The 10857-nt window shown below is 36.9% G+C and overlaps 1 protein-coding gene across 1 annotated transcript; it reads left to right on the top strand.

Moving 5' to 3' along the window:
• Positions 1-303: 303 nt before the first annotated feature.
• Positions 304-9290, top strand: LOC306868732 (nuclear body protein SP140-like protein). The gene is made up of 10 exons (XM_079415038.1): positions 304-412; positions 2797-2878; positions 4028-4244; positions 4339-4478; positions 4565-4633; positions 5981-6108; positions 6197-6305; positions 8201-8275; positions 8439-8582; positions 8717-9290. The coding sequence occupies exons 3-10, from the start codon at positions 4154-4156 to the stop codon at positions 8795-8797; spliced, it is 837 nt and encodes a 278-aa protein (XP_079271164.1). The 5' UTR covers positions 304-412; positions 2797-2878; positions 4028-4153; the 3' UTR covers positions 8798-9290.
• The last annotated feature ends 1567 nt before the right edge of the window (positions 9291-10857 follow it).

Below are 10857 nucleotides of genomic sequence, written 5' to 3'. Positions count from 1 at the left end.
GACCTTCTGAAAGGTTGTTAGGTTGAGCGCTAAAAGAAATAAAGAAGACTAGTGTGTGTGCCTCTTTGCTTGTGTGTGAAAGAGTGAGGTCACTAAATAAAACAGGCTGCAAGTCATGATTACTGCAAGGTCAACACGTTCTCATATTTTAAATATCCAGTTCATGCACAACTAAATGATAAGCTATATAAGCTATATTTGATTTTTTTTTTTTAACAACCTATTATTAATAATAATTTTTAATATGAAGGTTTTTGTAATAGTGATCAGGTGGGCGTTAGGAAGGCAGGTCTTCTGAAAGGTGTGGTCAGGTGGAGCATGTAAAAGGAAAGTAGATGTGTGTGTACGAAACTGACTTCATAAAAGAAAAAGAGAAGCAGCGAAATAGACAGAAAATCGTGGACACAGCAAGGTGAGTACATTAATGCAATTATTAGTAATTCCATTTTTTTCCCCGATCTGTTGTTTTCTGTATCACATTTAATTACTCAAGTTCCAAAATAACAATCCAGAAAGCAACTTTCAGTTTTGTTTCTGCATCAGGGTGAGTCACTTTCATCTGGGTAGGGTTGTTGTTGCTGTGGATGATCTTAAAACAGGTCTATTCGTTTATACTGTTATATCAGCACATGTTGAAGTGTATTTGTCTCTTTCTTGAGAATATGCGCTGTTAATGCAGCGTTAGAAAACTCGCTTCCATGGTTTAAAACTGAAATATTTCCAGTATTGCGACATAACTGCAACCCCACATGCATATGTATTTTAAACGCAGGTATAGCCTACATGAAAGAGGAATCAAATCGCTATGCCGCGCTGCAGAGCCGGCGCCAGCGCAGCACTGATGAGGGGGCGGCTGAGGTAACGAAAGGGGGCGATGACGTAGCGCAAAGTAAAATAATAATAAAAAATAAATAAATAAAAACAAACCTGCCCGCACTACCACTACAACTATTAGAATACTGGGTTCACAGATAGTGTTTTGGTCACGAGACAGGTCAGTGGAAGGTATTTTATTTCATTTTTTATTTCATTTATTTATTTATTTTTTCCAGTGCAGTGTTTTATAATGATGTATTACGCGCTGAGAAACTGCTATAAAAGACGAGAGTGCAGCATTCAAATTCAAAGACATCCATAGCACCAGTGGCGACTCCAGGATTTTTTTGTTGGGGGTGCTAAGGGGGGCTGAACAGTTCAGAGGGGGTGCTAAATAAACTAATTAAATTGAGAAAATCTTATATATATATACAGCAGCTTCGAAAAAGGCATATTTTACTTTTTTTCCATGTGATATTAAACTTCTCATGTGTCACTGTCATTAGTAATATAATGCGAACTGCCAAATATGACACTTACAAAGTAATATAATTTATGAACGAATATAGACAAAAATATAGAAAAAAATTGTTTTTTTTTACAATTCATAAAACTATTTCCACGCGGGCACACAACCGCTCCGTGCTGATTTGCATGGTATCGTGTCGATGATAGCCAGAGGTAGCGTCAAAAATGGGCAATATTAAGAGGATTTATCATTTCCAATTAATGTAGACGTGTTACATTCTTCTTACCATTTGGCATATTATTATTATTATTATTATTATTATTATTAGATTAATTTTATTATTAAATTACGTGAAATTATTGCCCCACAATAATTTCTGAGGATAAAATAGGGTATTAGCTTACTCCTCATTGAAAATATTTTTTAGAAAGATTTTTTTTAAACAGGTTTGTTAATTTATACAATGAATATAGGCCTATAATTAAAATGATTAACACTGCAGTCATCAATGACAATTCAGCTTTACTTCAGGCACTGGTTTTCAAAAACAACCTGTTTAACACAAAATACGTTTCTTCTCATGTTTTTCACTACGAGAAAAAAAAATATATATATTAAGGGAATAATTTAAGACAGTTATATCAGCATATGTTAGACTAGATTCGTCTCTCGTTTTCTCAGAGAGAATATGCGCCGGTAATGCCGTCAGTAGTTTTTTTTTATTTTTTACTTTCATGTTCTCTAGTGAATTGCACAAAGTTTGCGCGTTGCTTGCTTGAGTTGCTTGACCCCTCCCCCATAATATCTTTATAGGCAACATATTAGGCACTTTTTTTAGGTTTTTAATGTTGATTTTGCAATGTTAATGAGAGTGACAGCGAGAGTTAAAAAACAGGAAAATCATTTGGAACTATTTGGAACTAAACAGACTGTCCTAAATATTTGCTATAGTAGCATCATATTAATGCTAGAAAGCCTATTCATTTGGCAACTGTTTTTTTAAATAAACCATTATATTTCATAAATAAATCTATTTTCACACTCATCTTGAGTGAGGGGGCGGGATAGTCCGAGTGAGGGGGCGACGCCCCCTCACGCCCCCCCCCCCGTGGCGCCGGCCCTGCCGCGCTGTCTGAAACACGTCTCTATGCTTGTGCTCGCTTCGGGTGTGTGCCAGTACAGCGCGCAAGTAACGAATTGAGTTGTGTTTTGTTTCTTCTTCTTGTGGTTTTAAATAGCTTGAACGTGTAAATTGGAAAATTAATCTGCGAATCACATGCCGAACGGTGGGGTCTGGACCTGGTCCATATATCACGGATCAACCGCGATCTTTTTAAGCCCTAATAGCCTATATGACAGATCATCAGAGCAATCTTTATTGACTAATTTAACATGAAATCGTCAAATTGCTACTCCATATCAATCGCATACAACGAAAATACAAAATAATTAGAAAAATCATTTATGCACAATAAATAACAGAGCGTCATATCTGTACACATTTTCCCCAGAACTTTCTCGCGACCCGGTAGGAATTCTTCCACGGCCCGGCAGTGGGTCGCGACCCGGTGGTTGGGGACCTCTAGAGCACAGGTAAGACATTCAAGAACCGACCAACACTAACTGAAAGGACTGGGGCTTTTAAAGACAGGACAATCAGAGGAAAACAAGACATACCTGAAATTACCATTCCAAAAAGCAGGTTATGTGACATACCTGGGTATGTTTGAGGATAAGCGAGCGGATAACCTCAGCTTTCGGGTCCAAAATCGGAGGTTACTTTCTGGGTATGTAAGTAACCATAGCAACTTGCTCTCTGAAGAGCAGGTTATGTTCCAGGGTTAGTTCACTTCAGTGCTATCAGTGCACGCGTGACATACTGACCAGCCTTCAGTGGGCACAACATATTATATAATATTACAATATGTAAAATAGCCTATTATATATATATATATAAATGTATGATATGTTAATGATAAAGCGCTAATATAAGTAATAAATAAGGTAATATATTTTTCTAATATGGATATTATATTTATTTTATTGGCATATAACTATTATCTGTATAAATTATAAAACACTATGACAAGGTAATGTTTAATTTATTATATAATTAATATATATATATATATATTATATATATATATATATATATATATATATATATATATATATATATTACTAATATAATTAATATATATATATATATATATATATATTATATATATATATATATATATATATATATATATATATATTACATTTTATATTATCATCTCACACATGGATCTGCATTTTCTATAATGTATTTATTGAAATATGATATGACTCAATATATAATTAGCACCAAACAAACAATATAATTCATATTCTCAAGGAAAAAAAAGTTAAAATGATTGCACAACCATCAATTAGGTGGTGATATGCACTAAGCATGTAAATAGGAAAGGGAAGTGGTGTGTGGCCAAGTATGGTGACCCATACTCGGAATTTGTGCTCTGCATTTAACCCATCCAAGTGTACACACAGTAGTGAACATACACCCGGAGCAGTGGGCATCCATTGCTGTGGCGCCCGGGGAGCAGTTGGGGGTTCGTGCCTTGCTCAAGGGTCTCACCTCAGTCGTGGTATTGAGGGTGGAGAGAGTGTTGGTTATGCACTCCCCCACCTGCAATCCCTGCCATTACTGCCCTAATGACCATTGAACAAAAAATGAAGACAGCATTGCGTGCTTTTTCTTAGCATCCGTTTCCATAGTGACTCGTCGATTCGTCACTCTGTTGAGAACGTCTTGAGTCTTAACCAGGAACATACTCTGAGTTGAAGTTTAGAGGGAGAGTTGAGGAAGAGGAGGAGGAAGAAGAAGACATGGCAGATCTGTCTGTTTTCCAGGCTCCATCTTTACCAGTAAGCTGTGTTTCACTTACTGGGACTCTGTACAAATACAGGTTTGCGTCAGGTACGTTATTGCACAGATTTGTGTGCAGAACTCAATTTGTTTTGTCTGTGTCGAAGGTTTGAGTGGAAGTGTTTATGCTTATGTTGTGTTGCAGGGAGTCGTGGGAAGTGTATACGTACAGAGGAAAGATGGTTCACTCCGGAGGAATTTGTAAAGCAGGAACCGACTCTCACTGATGGACACTGGAAGAAAAATATACTGTGCCATGGAAAAACGCTCAACTTTTTACACGAAGTACAAATGGGAGAGCACCTATAAAAAGCATGAGTATTTAATATATTCATTTGTTTGTTTATTGTTTGTTTGTTTGTAACTTCTAGAAAGAAATCCTGCGCATCCATTCTCTTCTGTGTGAATGTGTGAAATGCAGTATTCAGGAGCAAGACGTGGTGAGAAACATCTCTATCTGACATATTTAATCATAAGCAGTCATCATCAAAATAATTTATGATATTAACTTAAATTCTTTTAAATGTGTACATCAATGCACACGATCATTTATTGGCTTGTTCTAGAACTGTATTATGAGTTTCTTTCTTTCCGTTAAACACAAAAGAGGATATTTTTAAGAATGTTCTTAACCAAACAGTTGACATAGTTCTTGACTTCCATAGTGGGGAAAAATACCGTGGAGGTCAATCAACTTTTGGTTACCAACATTCTTCAGAATATCTTCTTTTGTGTTCAACAGAAGAAAGAACTCATACAGATTTGGACAGTGTTGGGGAAAGTTACTTTTAAAAGTAATGCATTACAATATTGTGTTACTAAATTTTAAGTCTAGGCAGGGCTTCCTTGTTTGTTTTTAATATAGAAAATTACTTATTTTACAAATGTAAAAGCCCTTTCACAACAAAAGTGAAATGAATATGCCTCAGACTGAAGGAAATGTAAATTCACGTGTGTACAGTAGAGGGCGCAGCTCAAACAAATTGCACAAAGAATATGATGCAGAAGAAGAAAGTTCAACACTATTCAGCAATAACAAAAACTGAAACACAAATGTCCCATTTTTGCATAGTATGGTTGAACTGCATCATCAAAGGTCAGTAGCAAAGTCATTGGTTAAAATGGTATTAAATAAATAAATTATATTTGTGTTATTTAACATTTAATCATTGCAAGTATAATATTCTGAGTTTGCATTTTGAGAAATATTGATTCTGTTTTTGTGCAGGTGAGATAAGTAAATACATGTTCATATTTAGTCTAGAACTACAGTAACATCATGTTCACACACAGCGCACACGACGCCTCTGCACTTACCCCCGATTTCTCTCAACATGGCAACATGAGAGATGACAGTCAATACATGGGAAACATTACTTATTTAAAAACATAACTCAGATATTTCCTTCTAAATTAAAAAGCAATGCTTTGCTTTACTAGTTACTTAAAAAAGTAACCTGATTACGTAGCTTGTGTTACTTGTAATGCCCCAACACTGGATTTGGAACAATTGAGGATGAGTAAGTGATGACAGAATTTTCATTTATCTATCCTTTTAATGGTTATGAAACGTGTCAAAATAAAAAAATTATAAAAATCTTGGACTTACAATTAGCTTAATTTTCTTGATGCAAAATGATTTTTTTTTCTCCTTTTGTGGTGCAATATGACTGACATGTCGTGCTCAGATACCTATAGATCAAAACAAGTTTGTAAGATGCAAGAGCCAAATGCATTTGCACTTATTTCTGTGATGATGATAAAATGTGTTGTCGTCCTCTGACTAGATGGCAGAGAACAATGATGACGAGTGTTATGTGTGTCGCTCTGAGGGAGATCTCGTGTGTTGTGATGAGTGTCCACGAGCTTTTCATTCACGCTGTCACCTACCAGCTGTACATGGAGACTCACCTGGGTGAGAGAGACACACATATAGAAAACCGTTAAATCAGCAAGTATGTATGTTGGACATTCATCCTGTATATGTGTGTGTTTGCTTGTAGGGAATGGATTTGTACCTTGTGTGTGTTCAGAAACAGTCAGCAATGGCGTGACTCCAGTAACATGTCTGAACAAGAGGCTTTCAGTGCCCCAGTGTCTCAATACATATTGGTAAACACACATACACGAACACACACACACACACACACACACACACACAAATGTTTGTTTTTGTGAATTGTGGGGACTCTCCATAGGCGTAATGTTTTTTATACTGCACAAACCGTATTTTCTATCGCCCTACAACAACCCTACATCTAAACCTACCCCTTATTGGAAAGTTTGTGCATTTTGAATTTCTCAAAAAAAAAACTAATTCTGTATGATTTATAAGCCTTTTAAAAAATGGGGACATGGGGCAATGTCCTCATAAGTCACCTTCTCCTTGTAATACCTATGTCATACCCATGTCATTATATAAATTTGCGTCCTCATATGTCACAAAAGCGCACACACACACAGGTTTCCATTTTTTGTGGGGATTCTCCATAGGCGTAATGGTTTTTATACTGTACAAACCGTATTTTCTATCACCCTACTCCAACCCTACACATAAACTTAACCCTTACAGGAAACTTTCTGCTATTTCAGATTTTCAATGCTCTCCTTTCTTTGTGATTTATAAGCTTGTTTCCTCACAGGGACCAAAAAATGTCCCCACAAGGTCAACATTTACTGGTATTACTATACTTGTGGGGCCATTTGGTCATAACATGATGAATACCAGGTACACACACACACACACAAACACAAATTCAGCACCTTGATATAGAAGATAAACACAAACATTTAAGGTGCTCACAATTTGTAACAGCACTCAATGCAGCGGTGGCGTTTCATAAAACCATAGGACAAATTGGTCTCAAACTCAATTCCTGGATGGCCACAGCTCTGCACAGTTTAGCTCCAACCCTAATCAAACACACCTGATCCAGCTAATCAAGGTCTTCAGGATTACTAGAAACTTCCAAGGAGGTGTGAGTTGGAGTTGGCTGGAGCTAAACTCTGCAGAGCTATGGCCCTCCAGGAATTGAGTTTGAGACCACTACCATAGCCGCAGTGGTGTAAATAGTGTGGGGGAGGGACAGTTTTGATAAATAAATGTTACGGCACACCACTAAGCACTGAAATATAGGAAAAAAGCAAAGATAGAAAAAAACTTTAAACACTGCATCATTAGCGTTATCAGACACTTGCACTTAACATTTGATGAAAATCAAGCTCATGGAGTTAACAAGGTTTTTGTCCCGCGAATGATGGAGATCTGTTTTGTCATGGCTGTATCTGAGGCAGCAAGTGCATTGTATTAAACTCTTTCATCAACAGGTTATAACATTTATTGTAGCTGTATGGGTGCTTTGTTTTTCTTGTTGTTTAATGCACTTGGCCAAAATCACATGATAACAATGAAGCGCTATATATACAGGATATTTAAAACGTAAAGTGTATTGGCTAAACTAGACGGCATGCTAAGACTTCTCCGCTCTTCAAACACACAAAAAACATTATAATTACAGACATAGTGATTGAGTAAAGAAAACACTATATTTAATCAAACATCAGTTATTTATTTACCCTTGCATTGCGAACAAGCAGAGATTTGGCTGTGCGCGGCGCGTCAATCTAAATGGAGGCGGGATGAAGTTACGTTTTGCTGACAGCTATAGGATCAAATGGCATTATACGAGGTTTAGTGAAAAGCTCTTCTGAATGCTATTCATTGGTTAAATATTTGTAAAACCCTCAAATAGACAAAAGGAAGACCAACTGCACTGATTTAAAAAACTGCACTATTGAAATATAATAGAGATACGAAGTTTGGATAATTTTCCACGGCACACCTGACTGGTCTAGTGTATGGTGACTGCCATACTCTGCCATACGGAAACGTCGCCCCTGCTTCAATGCCTTAAAGTGCTGCCTACATAGGCTGCTCAGCAGGTTTAGAAACAGAATAATTATTTATGGTCTTAATTGTGGATATGTGTGTTGTTTGTCGTCTTTAGCACTGCCACTGCCTCCTGTTATATGTGTACAGAGAGGACATCCAGAAGGTGTTTGTTGAGGATCCACGACAAACGGTGAGATTGACTCCTTTTTTCTCCTTGCTGTCTTTTACATGTGACCCAACTTCCGAATTTTACTCTTTTCATGCCTTAGTTTTACTTAAATAGAATATAAGTGTTGAAAAGTATGACTTGACATTTATAATGCATTAAAAAACAGAAATAAAATGACTTCCAGGTGTCCAGATACTCTGAGTTTATAACTCATCCGATGTGGCTGGACAGAATAAAGCAGAAGTTGGAAACTGGCTTGTATCAGATGGTTGGAGAGTTCGTCTCAGACCTTCAGCTCATTTTCAGCAACTGCAGCACATTCAATAGGGTAAGATTCACTAAAACATGTTACATAACAAGATCAATAGCTTGTTAAAATGAAGTTGTTTTGCAATCTTATACCTGGACACATACATTACATTTGATTTTGACTGATTTTTTTGGTATTTTGTCTCTTTAAAGGGCAATGAGTTTGGCCGAATGGGTGCCAGGCTGAAGCAAATGTTTGATGAAGAGTTACAGAAAATCTTCAGTATCCAATGACAGCTCTCTTTTACAAGTCTTTCAGAGAGACAATTGAGAGTTGGGTAGCTTCGAATATTCATTAGATCTCATTACAATGTATATAATATGTATAAAACTTTTAATTTGGCAGTCCAATAATAAGCGGTTTGGAAAATGGACGGATGCAGTATAGGACTTAGTTGTTGTTCAACACTATACATCTTTTTTGTAATGCCATCTTTCCAATGCAGTGAGGGATTATGTCATTCCCAACATTATACTTATGGTAATTTGATTATGACAGTACAGAAGATCTGCTACTATCAACTTTTTCTTCTACTCCAAATAGGCCTTAATCACTGTCAGTCTTTGGGTACCTTAAAGGTGGATTTTTCACTTTCATGAGATGTAATCATCAAAATTAAAACAAAACAAAACTTTTGAAATGTTTTACTTTACATGTAATGAATCTAAATTATATGAAAGTTTCACTTTTTGAAATGAGTTACTAAAGAAAATTAACTTTTTCACGATATTCAATTTTTTTTAGATACACCTGTTTGTATATGTGTGTGTGTGTATATATATATATATATATATATATATACAGGGTGCGATTTGTGAAAAAAACAGGGGAGGATGCTTTTGAAAATATTTATGAAATGTTTTTAATACGACAAAAACTGTATTTAACGTGATCGCAGTTTAATAACATTGTAGGCATACGTTAGGCCTATTAATTGTAATGATTTCATTTCCACAGTTATTCAACAACGAATAAATTATATAGAGAAAGCGAGCAAAGAACACAACGGAGCTTTTTGAAACTCCGAATCACCATTTCGAAGCGCTTCAATCGGATCACGTATCGCAAATCATTTGATATAGATCGGGACGTCAGAGCGGCTTCGCGGGATGTTTTTACAGGGGCTAAAAGTAATTCAGCAGAGGCAGGGATGCACAAACCAGAGGGGGGAGGGGGGAATCCCAACCCCCCCTACAAATCGCACCCTGTGTATATATATATATATATATATATATATATACAGGGGCGGACTGGCCATCTGGCAGACCGGGCATTTTCCCGCTGGGCCGACGTACTTTTTGGGCCGGGCCTATACATCTTCTCATACCATATTTGTCTGATCGGCCCATAAAACTCTTAGCAGCCTATATTTTTTTCTGCCTAAATTGTGGACGGCGCTGTGGTCTTTGCGGCTGTTTAATGCATTTGTCAAAAAAGTCGGTTTCTGATTTTTTCCTCCCCGGACAGACCGGCCCATGAGACATTTAATCAGCAGCCCATTGGTTATTTTCTTAATTGACATTGGGCTGACCCAATCACATCTTTAAACAACTCCCCTTTTGGGCTCGCTCTCTCTCTCTCTCTCTCTCTCTCTCTCTCTCTCTCTCTCTCTCTCTCTCTCTCTCTCTCTCACACACACACACACACACGTTGGTTTTTGTGGTTTATGGGGACTCTCCATAGGCGTAATGGTTTTTATACTGTACAAACTGTGTGTGCTATTGCCCTACACCAACCCTACACCTAAACTTAGCTCTCACAGGAGACTTTGTGCATTTTTAGATTTTTTAAAAAACACCATTTAGTATGTTTTTTAAGCCTTTTGAATTACGGGGACATAGGCAGTGTCCTCATAAACCACCTTCATATTGTAATACCTCTGTCATACCCATGTCATTATACAAATTTGTGTCCTTATAAACCACATAAACATACACACAGACAGTGGTGTATTGTAACGTTACAGTACTTTTTTGGGAGTATCTGTAGTTTACTTTTACTCCACTACATTTCCTAATTGAAATGTATACTTTTACTCCGATACATTTTCCCGAAGCATATTCGTTACTTTCAACAAAATAGTCCGAAGAACACAGACTGCAGGAAAAACAGGTTTGAGAATCAGTGGTCTGGCGTTTGCAAGTTAGAACAGCTTTGCTCTTCTGCAGACCATGCAAACAAGTGCGAGCACAATCGCGGATGATTCATTTTCCACTCAAAGTCAAGTCTGGGGTGTGTGATATACAGTATATCTTCTGCAATAATAGGGTAAGTGTTGTTGTAATGATGTGTG

This window comes from Barbus barbus (genome assembly GCF_936440315.1).
Source record: "Barbus barbus genome assembly, chromosome: 4".
NCBI lineage: Eukaryota > Metazoa > Chordata > Actinopteri > Cypriniformes > Cyprinidae > Barbus > Barbus barbus.
This window is presented reverse-complemented; position numbering and strand designations above follow the sequence as displayed.

What these genes read in the sequence shown, in the direction of transcription:
- LOC306868732 (XM_079415038.1), top strand. Translation starts at nt 4,154, where the DNA reads ATGGCAGATCTGTCTGTTTTCCAGGCTCCATCTTTACCAGTAAGCTGT. An exon ending in CGCTCAACTTTTTACACGAA is followed by an intron (nt 4,479 to 4,564) that starts GTACAAATGGGA and finishes TGTAACTTCTAG; the next exon opens with AAAGAAATCCTGCGCATCCA. An exon ending in ACTGCAGCACATTCAATAGG is followed by an intron (nt 8,583 to 8,716) that starts GTAAGATTCACT and finishes GTCTCTTTAAAG; the next exon opens with GGCAATGAGTTTGGCCGAAT.